Source organism: Microtus pennsylvanicus, chromosome 3 (assembly GCF_037038515.1).
Source record: "Microtus pennsylvanicus isolate mMicPen1 chromosome 3, mMicPen1.hap1, whole genome shotgun sequence".
NCBI classification, from domain to species: Eukaryota; Metazoa; Chordata; class Mammalia; order Rodentia; family Cricetidae; genus Microtus; species Microtus pennsylvanicus.
Genome location: NC_134581.1, coordinates 13119467 through 13135739, shown reverse-complemented (window position 1 = coordinate 13135739; position 16273 = coordinate 13119467). Strand labels below are relative to the sequence as shown.

Sequence of the window (16273 nt, the reverse complement as noted above, 5' to 3'; positions counted from 1 at the left end):
CAGAAGCCCTGGATGTTTTTTAACTATACTAGCCATTTTCTGTTTGCTTTCTACTGTGTGTTATATTTTATTACAGTATTTGTGGGAAAATAGAAAAACTTATGTTATTTTTAATTTTTATGACATTTTTATTTGTGTGTCTGTGCATACATGCATGGGTGTGTGTGTGCATGCGTGCATGCGTGTATGTGTTGTGTGCGCATGCGTGTATGTGTGTGTGTCTACAAAAGCACACAAATAGAGGTCAGAAAACAACCTATGAGAGTTGGTTCTCTCCTTCCACCCCGTGGATCCCAGGGACCCAGCTCAGGTCATCAGCTGTGATAATAAGTACCTTCACCCTCGGAGTTATCTCACTGGTCCACAAGTATTGTTTTACTTTTAGGGAACAGTCTGCTTGGTTTGACACAAAAGGAAGGTCTTGTTAGATTTAGTTTTGAGAATACCACACCCTACTCTTGGTTCTCAGCATCTGTCTTACTTATGGCTCTCATTAGAGTTTCCAGGTTTTTTCACTTTCTGAATTTCACCCTGGAAATTCAGACAAGGCTGACGTTCATCCCTGTCAGTAAGTCTTAGTGAATGCTGGGTTTTCCTCTAGCACTTCTGTTTAACACAGAATAGACGTGGGTGGAGAGCCCAGACCCACTTCCTTAAATCCATGTAGAGATTATATTCTCGGCCAAACTCTCTTGAACTCTCCACCCATACCGTTTCCCTAAATTTCTCTCTTGCAACTGCACTTCCTGTGGGGTGCCATCTGCACTCTCCTCCCCCCTAGTCAGGGGTAGGGATGGGATGGTGTGGTCCATGGACAGGCATCCCTTATGCTGCTGGGGAACTCTATTTGAGCATGGGATGGAAGCCTGAGCAGCAGAGGACCCTAGGCTGTGCTCCGAGATGACTTGCACTAACACACTGGTATGCCTTGGAGGCTTTGAAGATCAACCATATGGGGCACGCTTGATACATAATAGATCACATGTTTAAAATCCCCAGATTGGTAAGGCACATGTAATGGCTAATGAAAACAGCAGAGATAACAAACATATCCACTAGGCCCCTAATGTCCTTGTACTCTTCGCATTGTATCCCATACCCTCCTAACTAAGCATCCTTAACAACCACTGACTTCAGCCACCAAGTTAGTTTGTGTTTTCTAAAATTTTATCGAAATAAAAATAAAAAACATATCAGAAATTTAAAATGTCTAACTGAGCAGAAGTCACCTGTTGCTCTGCCTTTTAGGACTTCACACCTGAAGCTGTGGGATCCCGCAGTCTGCTCCTGTTTCTCCACCCATCTGTTGAGGGGCAGGTGGATCGGCAGCACTTTACGGCTACATAAATACAGCTTTTGTGAAGGTCCATGTACGGGTGTGTGTACAGGCAGGTTTTCATCCTCATTTTTCTTGGGTAAGCATTTAGAAGTGGAATGATGGGGGCTGGAGAAATGGCTCAGTGGTTAAGAGCACTGACCGCTCTTTCAGAGATTCTGAGGTCCCGAGTTCAATTCCCAGCAACTGCACGGCTCACGACCATCTAGAATAGGATCTAATTCTCTCTTCTGGTATGTAGGCATATATGCAAGCAGAGCACTCATAGACTTAAAATAAAAAGGTACATAAACAAATAAAATTTAACAAGGAGAAGAGGAATGAGTGGTAACTAGGAAACTTGCATCTCTCCCCAAACTGGCTGTGTGTCATTTCCCACCAGCAGGGTACAAGAATTCCAGCTTTAGTTACTTGGAGATGCCACCATCAGTTTCTTTCTTTCAAAACTTCTTTTAGATGTGCACACACGTGGAAGTCGGAGGACAATTTGTCAGAGTTAGCTCTCTCCTCCCTCTCTGCTGGCTCCAGAGGTTGAACTCAGGCCACCAGGCTGACACAGCAAGTGCCTTCAGTCACGGAGCCCGGTGCTGGCCTTCCTTTCTTTTTCCTTCCTTCTGTGATGATGATGATGACCGTCATTGACCTATGACCCGGGAGAACTCTTTGTCCTGGGAAGGACCCCTGGGCGAATGCTCTCCTTGTTCTCTGTGCCTGCCTATGCTCGCCTCCAACTTCCTTTGAGGCCTGTGTCCCCATCTTAGCCCTAGAAGAAGAGCTGTGGCCACAAGCCCTCAGCCCAGATGGAGTGTGGTGTCCAGCTCTGAACTCCAGAGGCAGAGAGGGGGGCCACTCAGAGATCTCAGGTATAGCATGTAACCTGGGCGAAGAGCTGGCCTCACTGCCTGGCGGGGTGGAAGCCTGCCGTGTAACTCAGCTACAAAAGGAAGTGGAAATTCTTTGCAGTCAGAGGCTAATGAGGCCTGAGGTATGTGTTATATTTCAAAGGTCACCGTGCTCACTTAATCCAATGTTTTTAGACATATTTTGACATCAACTCTCGTTAGGTTTCTGCTTTTGTGTTACAGTCAGCAGCAAGTGACTCTAAAACCTTGGAAGACCCATGGGCTGGAAGAACCAGGGAAGCTTGGGTATGGTGGCTAGCCAAGAGCCTTGGGTACCCATAGGACCGATCGCCTTACCTTTGGTTTCCACAGCCTCCATCATGAAGTCAGTTCTTTTCACGGCCTGAGGGAGCATGTGCCTGAAAAACTGCTTCCATGCTAATGTTTGCTTCTAAGTTGTGCACCATGGAGCTGGGCATGGGGGCATATGCCTTTAGTCTCAGGACTTAGGAGGCAGAGGCAGGGGTATCTCTGAATTCAAGGCCAGCCTGGTATATAAAGAAAGTTCCAGGACAGCCTACAGGGCTACACAGAAAAATTCTGTCTCAAAAAAAAAGTGCGCAATGCTAGGTCCATGCTGCACCGGGGACCAAAGACTGCGAGGCAGGGCTGACCTTCTCCCAACTGAACTACACCCCAACCTTCAAACTGGGCTTTAGAAGTACATATTTATTTGTTCAACAGCAACAAAAACCAGGTTGGGGGAGGTCTTGCTATGCTTCCCAGGTTACCATTACGTTTGTGGAAATCCTCCTGCCTCAGCCTCCTAGGGTGCTGGGATTACAGACATCTGCCATCACCCCTGGCTGACAATTATGAGCGCCTGGCACACTTGGACAACTTACAGGTTCTGGGGCAGTGATCTTTGGGTTTGCTCTTGGTTCTACCGCTTTGTAGTTATGTAACATTGGACAAATGACCGAGCCTCAGTTTCTTAGAGCTACGGGACTAAAAGCGCCCACACTATAGACAAGCAGTGAGGAGGAAGATGACGTTCACCTTTATAAACAGCTTAGCCCCGTGCCAGAGACAAACCCAATAGTTACAAATAAATATTTATTAACCAGTCCTCTTTCTTCTTATATTCTATTTTTGTACAAACATGTAAAAAAATTACATAAAATAATCCGAAGAGACAGGAATATCGATGTTTATGTATCCTGCCTCTGAGGCACACTATGGTAGAGTTCAATTGTCTGGTCATGACCACTCCTTGGCGTAGCTCGCTGAGAGTCCCCATGCCTTTGAAACGGGGCATCATTGCACCGCGGGAACAGGCTGCAGAGATATTTCGTGAAAGCCTTGTTAAGAAGCAAGCAAATGAAAGGGTTAACACAGCAGTGGGCGGTGGCAATGAGCTGTGTGACCTGAATGCTTGCTTCCAGGTGGTAGCTGTTCTCATCCTGCAGGGACGAGTGTTCCCGGAACTCGAACAGGAAAAGCACAACACAGTACGGTGCCCACATCCAAAGGAACACACCTGTTATGACGGGGGCGAGCTTTCGAAGATCGTTCTGCCTCTCCCTGGTGGTCTGCGTTTTCCTCATTTGCCAGCAGCAGAATATAAACACCAACAGAGGAAAACCAAGAACCAAAATGTTCATCTTTAAAGTCAGAAAATGCTTCCAGAGTGGCTCTTCAATTGGCAAAAAGTGAGGCTTGCCAAAGGCACACTTGGGTTTCTCTCTTTCCCTCTGAGGCCGATAGAGTACAGATTCAGGCAAAGAGAGCGCAATAGCTATGACCCATGCCAGGATACTTGTAACAACACTACCAGGCACCGATGTCAGGGTGGAGGCCAGCCTCCCCTGGGAAAACACCTTGTACCCTTGCACGAGGAGAAGGATGTTGAAAAGCGTCTCGCTGTATAAGCCTGTGGAATGGAGGCCAACTAGAACTCTACAAGTCCCATTGCCAGGGCTTTCCCCAAGGGCAGCCGCGTGTGCCCAGAACGGCAGGGGGAGCAGGAAACACAGATTCGCGGCTGCCAGGTTTAGAAGGTAGATGGTCCCCACATTCTTGAGTCCTTTGTATCGCACCAGCATAAACGCAGCCAAGGCGTTGTCCAGGAGACCCACCGCAAACACAGCGCAGCAGAACCGTAGTACCTGCTGGGCAGAGACAAGCTCTGGGGTGAGGGGTTTCTCTGTCACACAGCAGTCCAGGTCATCCTTTATGAAGACATCATAGTCGTCCTCTGGGGCCACCGTGGAATTATCCATCTCGGGCTGCCCTGGGGGGAAATCAGAGATTATGTCTCCCCTCCATCCTAGAGCAAAAGGTTTGAAGTAAGTCTGTCCCCTCTCCCACAGTGGCGGCTATGCTCATTCTACTCATTAAGAACCCATAATATACCTTAATGTAATCTTCTACAACACCCAGGGTCTGTGCTGGTAATGAGACAGCTCTGCCAGGCACAAAAGGACGCGGGGACATTCCAGTCACTTCATTTCTTTTGGTTAAAATGAGATTCGCTTACTAGGAGCTAGGATCTAAGAAGACAAGGAGTTAAAAACAACCTGAGAAGTCGGTGCCCCTCCTACTTCCCAGCTATTAAAAAAAAAGTTTCCTTACCTTGCTCACGGCTTGAAATGAAACAGCTAAAGCAGCGCGGACTTGGGGCAGGCTCCAGGGACATAAACAGATGTTTGCAAAAGTGAAACCGTACTGGCCAAACACGCGGACAGCTAGCGAGATAAAGATAACCACTTGACTGAGTTCCCAAGAGTGGAGAAGGGTGCAGCCCCAAGATCTGCCATCCAGGGGGCTGTGGGAACAAACAGCACTTCCTTCTGAACAGACTGCTCCTGACCCCAAGGAGCTAGAGACTGCACTGTTTATCCCTCGGAGGCTGGCCCCTTCCAGGCACAGCTTCAAGAGCCAGCTGGAATGAAGTTCTGAAGTCTCTCCCAGGAGCCTCTGTCAGCCTCGGAGAAACTGAGAAGTTGCTTTCGTCTCTCCCTTTCCCAGTATCCCATGTTTGACTTCCAGGTACCTTTTAGCCAGCTGTCCTCCAGGCTGTCTCAGATAAGGGTGCTAAGTCAAGCCTGCTCCCAGTGATAATAAGAGGGTGACGTCAGCTCCGCCGCCCCGCCTCCGGGCTGCAGACAGAAGTTCTCTGAGTAGATAACAGCTTCCAGAGCGAATGTGTCCACACTCACCAAAGTCCTGACCCTCAAAGGCAGCTGTCACCAGCCCCGGTGACCTGCAGGGAAGAACAGAGTGGTGGGTGTTGGGTTTTTGTTTGTTTTCCTGCTGTCTTTGAGAAGAGCTATGGTGCTTTTCCTGTTGAACAGAGTGCTACAAAATGATCTGGGGAGCACGGGCGCTAGAGTGATATCAGCAGGAAAAGAAATTGGGAACAGGGTGGGGCACCGAAGGAGCGTTGACCTCCCTGCTGAGGAAAGTAGAGAGCTGCAGGCGGCAGGAAGGAAGCAGTTGCCACTGGAACGCGGACCTGCTCAGGGAAAGCCCCAGAAGAAAATCCTGTGTGAGGATGTGTGAGGGTATGATCAAGGAGGAGATACTGTGAGGAGATGAAGCTTAACTTCAGTGGAGGACAGGGATGGCGACAGGCTTTGGAGTGGCGGGAAAGGGCAGAGGAGAGAGATGCCGTTTGAAGATGAGGATCGTAGAAGAGGAACCTGGAAGAGCTGGAAAAAATATACGAACTGCCCGCAGGCCAAGGACCCTTTGCAGCCATGACTGAACTAATTTGGGGGGTCAGTTGATGTCTCCTTTGCATTAGCAACAACGGGTCTGATACACGTGATACCAAAAGTGAACCTATAAAAATAGAAATCGATACTGAGGAGACTAGTAAGAAAGAACAGAGCCCAGATAAGCAGGATTGAGCTTTAAGCTCCTAGCATCCTGGCAGAAACAGAGACACGGGTTGGTACGGTGAGAACCCAGAATGGAGGAGCTTCCCAATAAGGCCTCTCCCCTGCAGGAGAGAGCATTTAGGGGTGAGTGGGACTCGCCAGGCCTTAGTATGCTCTCTCTATTCGTGGATGTGGCTACAGCAAGGGTCATGTCAGCTGTCACCCTCCTCCTGAGATCCCTGCCCTCTGCAGCTAGATGCCTCGGAGTCATACTGTGACACCTGGCCTGTGAGTGAGTAGGCTAAGCAGCTCATAGTTCACTCCCAGACGGGGGACAGATTCACAGATGTACACACTGCTCCTTGGATGGGAAAGTGGGTGTGGGTAGCAGGTACCCTATGTGCTTTGTGTTGCACGATGATGGGAAATCGAAAATGTCTTGAGGAAAAGGAATCGTCTGTAAATTCAGGATCATTCCAACTGCTCCGTCACTGTGGCCTCCACTTTCAGCATTGTTTTATTTTTGCTTGATTCCCAGCATCCTGTCTGTCCACACTCAGGCCACAGGGTTTTTTTTTTCAAATTAGCATGCAAAATAATGTGTTTCGTTATGACATACTCATACACATGTGTCACTAGTCTTTGTCTTATCTGTCCTCAACCACAAGGCTCTGCCTAGTTTCCCGTCCCTTCTTAATGGTCCTTTCAACTGTTTCTCCTTCTGCTTTCATGTCACGTGGATTCTATCACCCTTCTTTCTTAAAAGAGCCCAAGAATAAGAATATAGAAATGTAGATTCCAGAAATAAGGAAATGTAAACTTGTAAGCCTAGGAGAAGGAGAGCAGGCTGTCGGCAACTTTCTCAGCAGCTTAAGGATTAACTATTAACAGTGGGCTACTTTGCTTTACAGCCCATAGCTCTGTCTGCAAGGCTGAAGCGGCCCTCTGCAAACTGAGGGTCAGCAATTTGTATTTGAATCTGAGTTCTACCTTGAGATTGTAAAAATTCTTTTGTTCATGCCTAATGCTTGCTTCTTGCTATAAAAAGGGGAGTTGGGAAACAGCCCATTGCCACAGCCTTACGAGTCCATTCCTGGCTATGATCTCAGCTAGCTGATAAGCTTTTGTGCCCCATGGAGATTTATTTTTTTATTTTTATTTTTTCCTGGAATAAAGTTTGCTTCTGGTTTAATAGACTTTGGTGGTCTTTCCCCCATCTTTGCGTGACCCCTGTGGACCCAACATTTCTCTTGTTCTTTCCCTAAGATCTCATTCTCTCCTCTCATGGCCTCCTTTTTAGTCTCGTCTCTTATCACACACACACACTCACACACGCACACTCAGATACACACATGCACACACATATACACACACACAAACACATACATACACATGCTCTCTCTCTCACACACACACACGCACACTCAGATACACACATGCACACACATATACACACACACAAACACATACATACACATGCTCTCTCTCACACACACACACACGCACACTCAGATACACACATGCACACACATATACACACACACAAACACATACATACACATGCTCTCTCTCACACACACACACACGCACACTCAGATACACACATGCACACACATATACACACACACAAACACATACATACACATGCTCTCACACACACACTCACACACACACACACATTTAGAGCTAGATTCCACATATGCAAGAGTTTGGCTTTATTTCACTTTACGTCACAACTTTCAGTTTCCTTTCCCTGCACGTGTAATAGTTTCATCTTCCTTCCTGGCTGGATAAAATTCCGTTGTGTCTACACACCACAGTTTCCTTATCCGTTCATGTGTCGTTGGGCATCTAGACTGGCTCCATTTCCTAGAGGCTAAGAATAGGGCAGCAGTAAGGGTGGTTGTGCAAGCATCTCTGAGGTCTGGTGACAGCGTCATTTGGGTATCTCCCCAAGAGTGGCACAGCTGGGTCACACGGCAGTTGCTTTGTTTTCGTTTGTTTGTTTTAACTTCTAATGTGATGTTGTTTTCTGTCACTGATGGGGAGGCAGCCTAGGACCACATGCTGGTCAAGTGCTCTATCCCTGAGCCACCCCTCCCTCAACCCCCGCCCAGTTGTCACACTGATTTCCATCTTGGCTATACCAGCTCACATTCCCACGCAGAATGTAAGGTTCCCAGCTCTTCCCATCCTCACCAGCATTTCTTGTTGCTTGTCTTGATGCCTATGGAAAAGAAGAAGCTACATCTCCCACCCAGAGGTCCAAGGAAAGCTTTCTTTGGCCTCTGAACGCACACGGAAACTTGTCTTGGTCATCTTGGTCAGCTTTCCATCACTGTGATGCAACATTTAAGACAATCACGTTTAAAAGGGAGGAAAAGCTTATTTTGACTTTCTGAAGTTTCGGTCCATGCTCACTCTGCCCGCCACCTCTGGGGCTGTGCCAAGGCAGTGCTTCATGGTGGGAACACATGGGAGAGACAGTTGACCTCCTAGTGTTAGCTGGGGAGGGAGGGAGAGGGGAAGGGGCTGGGACTCGACCATTCCCTTCAAGTACAGTTAGCAGTCACCCCACGACCTTCCTCTAGGTTCCACCTTCTGGAGGTCCTACCACAAAGTGCTCAGACTAGGGAGTCTTTCTTTTTTACACATGAGTCTTGAGGTGGCCTTTACTGAAGCCACAGCATCCTTCCTTGTCAAACCAAAGCACCTTCTAAAGTTTTGATATGAGGCTCACGAGATCTTAGTGCTGAAGGTCTGAGTTCCTCCTAATCACTGCAACTCAACCCTGCTGTCAGTCTTAGGCGTTAGATCATGTGCTTACCTGTCCCCTCTTCCATGTGAGTCAGCCACTTCATTCAACAAACATTGCTACTGGCCCAGCACGCACTCAGCCCTGCTCCAGATGCAGGAGATGATAAAATCAGTGAACAGAAGAGGCAAAAGTTCTCACCTTCCAAGAGCTCATATCCAACAGATAAAGACAAAATAGGTAAATTGTGTTGATAGTTGGTAGGCAAGAGGGTCTGTAGGGCCAAGCAGAGGGAGTAGAATAGAAGGGGCAAGAGATTGAGAGGACAGGCAGGGAAGCTGCAAAGGATCAGGTCCCCTGAACAACACGCATTGTGTTCTATTTCCTTGTTACAAAGTTCTTACTTCAGAGGAAGCAATGCTTTTACCAAAGATTCAGAGACAGTCTTCTAGTATACTGACATTCTACCCAGGTCTCACTGGGATTTGCTAGATAGACCAGGCTGGCCCTGAACGCACAGAGATCTGCCTGCCTCTGCAGGAACTAGGACTGGGACTAATGGCGTGTGCCACCACCATTCCTGACTTCATTCTTGATTGTAAAAGCAAAGGATACAGCGCACCAGCCATTCATGGAGAAGGGCCCTGGACGTCTTCCAAGTCCCCTTCTTTGGGTGCTCCAAGGCAGCCTGGCTTCCATGGCAGTTTCTGCAGTGTCGTTCCTGGGCACATTAGAGTTCTCCATACTCTCTTCAGTAGCCCGTCCCCTCAGTTAGTAACCCTCTCTATATAATGTCTCCTGTTCAAGCTGCTGGTGTGGTTTCTGACTGGCACATTCCATTCCACTCAGTGTCAGGATGGGAAATGCTGAGAGATGAGTGCTGAACGATGTCATTCTCAGGGGTCTATCTTGATATTGAGAGATGAGCTGCTTAAAAATATGATACCTTAACCTATTCCCTTCAAATATCTGCATTCTCATGTATATCTCTCTATCTATAATCTATATTATCGAAATACTATCTCAGCATCTACCAGATATCTATTATTTATCTCCTATCTATACCTATCATTCATGTATCCATTACTGAGCAGCAGACCAGAAGAGTAAAGAGCCGTGTGTTATAATTCCAGGGTCATTTGTTTGTGCCCCAGAGTTGGGACTAGTTAAGGGGAAGTATTGGAACTCAAGAGCATGGCGTTTTCTTATCTGCTGACCTGTGATTAACTTTCCATGAAAGAACACTGGAATCAAGAGTCAGACTCTGGATTAGGTTCCTAGGAATCCAGAGCTTTGAGAGGCCAAAGTGTTACCAAAAAGTTTGTCATGCAGGGGTTTCCAGCAGACTTGTCTGTAGAGGATGGAGCGAGGCATCCCGGGGCAGCAGAAGAAGGGACCATCATGTGGTAACTACTGACCTCTTAGCTGGCCCTACAGCTGTGGAGCTGTGGTTGCTCTGAAGAGCTACTGTGAACCTCAGTGATCAGGTCATGTTCCTACAGTCCCACGTCAGCCATTGTTCTTAGCTTTCTCCTGGGAGGTAGCACTGCCTGGAGGACAGAATGAGGGAGGCAGACGCAATGGCCCCAAAGAGGGCATTTAGGCAGGTCCCACAGCATCCTCTGTGGCTCTGGAGTGCTCTAGACTTCCTAAAAATTGTGTTTACCCCAAATAACAAGAAATGGACATGAAAATTTCCAAACCCACAGTGTCATAAGCCCAGTGAACCCAGGCGGGGGCTTGAGCATATTTCAAAGAGGAAGTCACATGTCCTGTGAGGCCACACTGCCTGTTGCTGCACGTGATCATTTAGCCGGCTACTCCCCTACTGTCACCTAAGTGCAGAGAAGGTCAGGGAGGAGCTGAGCTGTCCTCCCAGCCCCACTCCTCCAGTGCCCCTCTTTTCTGTCTTCCCTAGTAAGTTAGTCACTCTCCAGTTCTCACAGGGTTGGGCTAGGTGAGACTATCAACCAATTCAACCACTATCAACCATATCTCACCTGAATAAGAAATGCTGCTTCTGCGAGCAGAGGTTAACAAAAGCCGTGGAAGGGTCTGGAAAGGTGGCTTTAGACAGTCCCCAGAACCCATGTGAAAAGATCTCATCACAGTAACACAGGCACATCCCCTAGTTCTCAAAGCCCAGCCAAGCTGAATCAGCAAGTTCCAGGTCAGCGAGAGATCCTTTTTCAAAAACATAAGGTGTCCTGGGGAACCACACCCAAGGTTCTCTCTGGCTTCCACATACAGACAAACATGTGCACAAAATGCACACATGGATATGTACACACACACATGTATATACACAAAAACAACACACAAAAGCATTCTCATTTAAAAATATTTCTTTTGGAGCTGGGAATATAGTTCAGTGGCTGAGTTCTAGATTCCATTCCCAGTAATACATGTGCACATGCATGCACACGTGCGCGCGCGCACACACACACACACACACACACACACACATTCATTTTAATTATGCAGGGAAAGGGTTTGGTGGGGCCTTCTCTGAAGCCTGGATGGCTGTCCTGAGTCCCTCCCAGGCCCAGACCCATGTAAACCAAGCTGGGCACTGTGAAGATCTTGCTTCCTTCTTGCCAGCCCCCTCCAGCGATGGTCTCTGGAGCTCCTCTGAGGCTATACTGCCACGCCTGCTCCAGGCCCAACAGCATCTAAATATGTGAGTTAAGTCAGCTCCTATCTGCCCAGAATCCACAGCCTGTGTCTCCATCTTGTCTCAAATAACTCAGTCGCACCCTCTGGAAAGGATGCGGAAAGGAACTCCCATCCCAGTGAGCCAGCATTTCCAAACCACAAGGTTGGTCCTGTGCTCTGGGGGACATTCTCATCCAAATCACTAGATGAGGAAATCTGAATCTATGTTCCCAGACCATACTCACTCATATTTGACACTAGAATAAACTGTCTCTCATCACTTTTGAGGTTGAAAGTTTTATTTTTGTGTCAACACCATGCACCTTTCCCAATGACATTCCCTGCAATTTTTGTGGTGTAAGAGACCACATCCCTCAGACAATAAACACAAAACACTAGTTCTGCCATGATCTAAAACATTTCAACTTTTAGGTTGACAGATGAAACACAGCTATCAGGCCCACTCCTTTTGGGTCTCATAAGGCCCCGGTATGAGGCCCAGTGTAACTTCCTGAGCCTAGCTCAAGACTGAAGACCCATCTTTGGCCATGACTTCCAGATTTAAGTGACTCATCACAGCCTGACCTAAACCTGCCTTGCCCAGTCACCACTAACATGACAGAATATTATTGGCCCTTATTCCTTACTCCACCTCACCTCATCCCAATACTCCTACCCTGTAGCACAACCTATATAAGTTCCTGCCTCATACAATTAAACAAGATCCTGGACACAGAAGAAAGTGACTGAACTGTCTTTGAACTTTCCTGCTTCTTAGAAAAGTCTGATGGATCTATGGGCCTGTAGGCTGAAGATGGATGCCCCAACACTACAGAAGAACTTTGGGTGACTGTCCAGGAAGTGAGATGTCTTTGTCAATTCTAGAGTTTTGGAAGTTGCTTACAATGTACTTCCTGTTTACTTAGGTAATATCATAGCCTTCTGGAGTTTTTAATAGAGTTGAAAATTTAATAGTTATAGTTTTCCTTAGTTATTATAAAAGATAAAGTAAATATAAATATTGTAACTGTAATTATATGTATTTTTACTATGTTAAAGTTAAAGCCTTCCCTTTTGTTTAAACAAAAGAGGGAAAATGGTGTAGGATATCCTTCTGTCTATGTATTGTTTTCATTGGTGACTAAAGAAACTGCCTTGGCCTGATAGGGCAGAACTGAATTTTGGGAGGAAAGAGGCAGAGTCAGAGAGAGGAATGCCATGGAGCTGCCAGGGACAGACATGCTGAATCTTTCCCAGTAAGCCACTGCCACATGGTGATATACAGATTAATAGAAATGGGTTAAATTAGGATGTAAACATTAGCCAATAAGAAGCTAGAACTAATGGGTCAAGCAGTGATTTAATTAATATAATTTCTGTGTGATTATTTCAGGGCTAAGCTAGCCAGGGGGCAGGAATTAATAAGTGGCCCCCTCCTCCTACAGGGATGAAGAAGGGTTGGGTCTCCAGGAAATTCTGGGAGAAGCAAGATGAATATGCCATACTGAAAAAAGGTACCTAGCCACATGGTAGAACTTAGATGATAAATATAGGTTCATTTAAGTTGTAAGCGCTAGCAAGTAACAAGCCTTAGCTATTGACTGAGCATTTATAATTAATAATAAGTGTCTCTGTGGTTATTTAGGAGTTGGATGATGGGACAGAGAAGTCCATCGATAGTCAGTTACTGGGGTAAAAGCCTGATTGATCAGAGAAGTGGTGGAGAAAAAGACCAGTGACTTCCTATTTCTCTCCTTCCCTGATCCAAAATGGCCCACAAATCTTTCTCAGTCCCTACTTACTACTTCCTGTGTCTCTCTCTATGTATCCTGTATCCTCCAAAACCTCTAGGGCTAATTCTGGTAGGTAGTTACTAGCTCTGCCCCTTGATTCATGGTTAAACTTTATTAGCAATCTTGGAGTGTCAGTGCAAACAAATATCTCATATTTTCCTCTTTTTGCCTAAATAAAAAAGGAAAGGTATTAACCCTAACATAGTAAATCTATATACAATAAGAACAATCATTGGGTTTCTCTAAATAAAAAGGAAAGGTTTTAACTTTAACAAAGTAAAACTATATTCAATAAGAATAATTATCAAGCAAGAAATATATTCACAATGTCCAGTCTACTTGTAGTAGAAAGATTTGGAAAAAATACTCTATTACCTGTCTTGTCTTGGTGACTCTGAAGTTTTGTATCATAATTCGCTTTCTATCATAACTTGTATTACCAACCTAGAAATATCTTTTTAGACCTACAAACATCTTCTGAGATAAACAACCAATCTTTTATGTCTCTCAACCTTATATACTTTACATCTCTTTTGTGAGTTTCTTTTTTGAATTTTGTAGTAAGGAAAACTATAACTATCTAGCCTTCAACCCCATCAGAGACCTGAGAAGGATATAATATTAACTGAGTAAACAGAAAGTGTAGAGTAAACAACTCTGTAAATTCTCTGTAAGAAATTACAGAGATAGCTGGCTGCTTGGACTGTCACCCAAGCTTCCTCTGTGACATTGGGCCTACTGGCCTAGGATATCTGATAGACTTTTCTGTGAAGCAGGAATTTTGAAGGACTGTTCTACCGTGTCTTGGAAAGTTTAGCAATTACCTTCTTTTGTGTCCTGCTTGCCAAATTTGGACAACACACTTTCAGCAGTGGAGGCAAAGGGCAGTTTCTTGCCCAGTGCCTAGCTTTGCTACAATGAAAGCAAACTCCATATTGAGGTTCTTTGAAGTAGAGTAGTGCTGCCAGAAGCAGACACATCTCACTGTCATGAAAAGCCTTATGTTATTAAAACATCTTAAATGCCATATTCTCTGTGGGTCTCTGAAGTGTTTGGAAACCATCTATCTATCTAAAACATATCTGTTTGACCTTGAAAAAATACCTAACATTTCTACAAATTTGATTGTTATAGACGATTAACTACTAAACTGCATTTCTTAATTATCCTAATTAGTTTGTAATAATAATTTTCAAAGACTAGAACTTTACATTACATTGTTAAATGAGCTACATAGGTACAATAACTTAAACAAGAGTAGAAACACATATACAGTATAAAATAACCTTAAATATGTATAAATATGCAAAGACCCATACCAATGTAAAATATTTAAGATTAGCAGTTGCTTTTTTTGTTTCTTTGCTTAAAAGCAGATTCAATGATCTACCCTTTTTCTATCATTCCATATCCCCCTTTTTTTCTTTTCAGAATTAGATCCTTGAATCTAATCTTCTTTGCTTAGTTTCATCCCTGATCATAACAATAACAACTTGAAATTATCCCCTCTAAATGATGATAATCATCCATAATCCACTTAACAACCAAAACCCACCTATCCCACCTCTTGAGAATGTGGTTATTATGTTCTTAAAATTGCTTCCTGTTGTCAGAGGGTGACAGCATCTTTAGCAGGCACTGAGAAAATTGGGATAACAGTCATGTCCTGGAAGAGCTAACTATTGTCCAGTCTCAATGTGAGGGGAGGGGAGTACTAGGCTTATCTGAAGTCCCAACTGGAGTAGTCAATGATACTGGACCATCTTAGCTAACCACTTTAAAGTTCTCCTGAGCAGTTTGTAATTCAAAGATGATCTTAGGATGGTGTTTGTCAACTTAGTTGCTGGTGTTACCACAATCCAGGTGGATCCTTTGTTGTAGGGTCCAATCATCTTCTTGGTCACCTCAATGGTCACTGTCATAAATGCTCATGGTTCACTGCCAAAAGCTTAAACATTATAAGTCTCATATGCAGCAGATTTCTGAGAGGTTAAAGGATCACAAACTTTGAAGTACATCTAGGGCACACAAACTTGGTTCCTAGTTACCTGCTTCAAACTCAAGCCTGGAATCACACACAGGAAACTAGATGAAGCCTATCTCTAGAATTAGTACTCTATATGACCATAAATATCACAACAGACGGTTTAACTATCTATATAATAATCTTATAAATTTAATAATCTTATAAATTTTGAGATAATATTTATATCTTAAGATAGGTTTTAAAGAAGCAAAATAAAACCAAAGGATTATGAGATTAGTGGCAATAGAATAGTCCCTTAATTTGGATTTTTCTTCTGTTGCATATCAGGTGGATCTTCTCATATGAAACAGAGATTTTGGATTTTCTTTTAACAAACATGCTTGGATTTAAAGGAGGATTGAACCACACTCCAGCTCCAAAGCCGTTTTAATTCTTAATTGAATTGGGACTGTAAAAAGACCATTTGCCTTATATGTCTGTAGAGAAGAGCAGAAACAAACATTTGGGAAGATCTATGAAATTTTATCCTACTGGAAGTTTGCCGTATCATTAGGCCAATTTATTCTTTTTCTTGGGACATTTTCTCTTAATCATTTGCCTTCTTTTCCAATGTCTCATTTGTCCAGTGGTCAAATTCTTAGTTAGATATTTTTATTCTCCTGGAAAGTCAAGAACAAAACCCTGCCCCAGTGTTAACTTTGGAGAGTTCCCTTTTCTGGTAGGTTATATCTGATCAAATGAAAGGCATTTGTTAGTCATATAAATTAATTTAGATTGAGTTGTCACAATGTTTGATGAACTATTGCCTCTCTTAACCACGAGATCACTCTTTCTTGAGTTTAATCTTTATCAGTCTTGATGCTATCCATAGCTTTGCTTCTGTGGTAGAAACAAAAGCAAAACCTCTTCCTCAATGTAACATATATCCAGGTTTGCATTCTGAGGTTGACACATCTTTAAAGTATACAGACTAATTTAATTTTTTAAATCAGCAAATTTTTCTATTATCCAATGTTTCTTC

General features: G+C 44.6%; 1 protein-coding gene across 3 annotated transcripts; it reads right to left on the bottom strand.

Annotated features, from left to right (window-relative positions):
- Positions 1-3266: 3266 nt before the first annotated feature.
- Ccrl2 (C-C motif chemokine receptor like 2) lies at positions 3267-5348 on the bottom strand. Of its 3 annotated transcripts, none has more exons than XM_075964411.1 (3): positions 5234-5348; positions 4813-4925; positions 3267-4471 (listed from the first exon to the last, which is right to left on the bottom strand). In XM_075964411.1, the coding sequence occupies exons 2-3, from the start codon at positions 4874-4876 to the stop codon at positions 3390-3392; spliced, it is 1146 nt and encodes a 381-aa protein (XP_075820526.1). In that variant the 5' UTR covers positions 4877-4925; positions 5234-5348; the 3' UTR covers positions 3267-3389. The 3 variants fall into 3 exon arrangements, with proteins under 3 accessions (XP_075820526.1, XP_075820525.1, XP_075820527.1); XM_075964412.1 differs by lacking the exon at positions 5234-5348 and adding an exon at positions 4594-4645 and having other exon boundaries at positions 3268-4471; positions 4813-4845; XM_075964410.1 differs by having other exon boundaries at positions 4813-5348.
- Between the last annotated feature and the right edge of the window lie 10925 nt (positions 5349-16273).

What these genes read in the sequence shown, in the direction of transcription:
- Ccrl2 (XM_075964410.1), bottom strand. Translation starts at nt 4,876, where the DNA reads ATGTCCCTGGAGCCTGCCCCAAGTCCGCGCTGCTTTAGCTGTTTCATT. An exon ending in CATTTCAAGCCGTGAGCAAG is followed by an intron (nt 4,472 to 4,812) that starts GTAAGGAAACTT and finishes ATTTCCCCCCAG; the next exon opens with GGCAGCCCGAGATGGATAAT.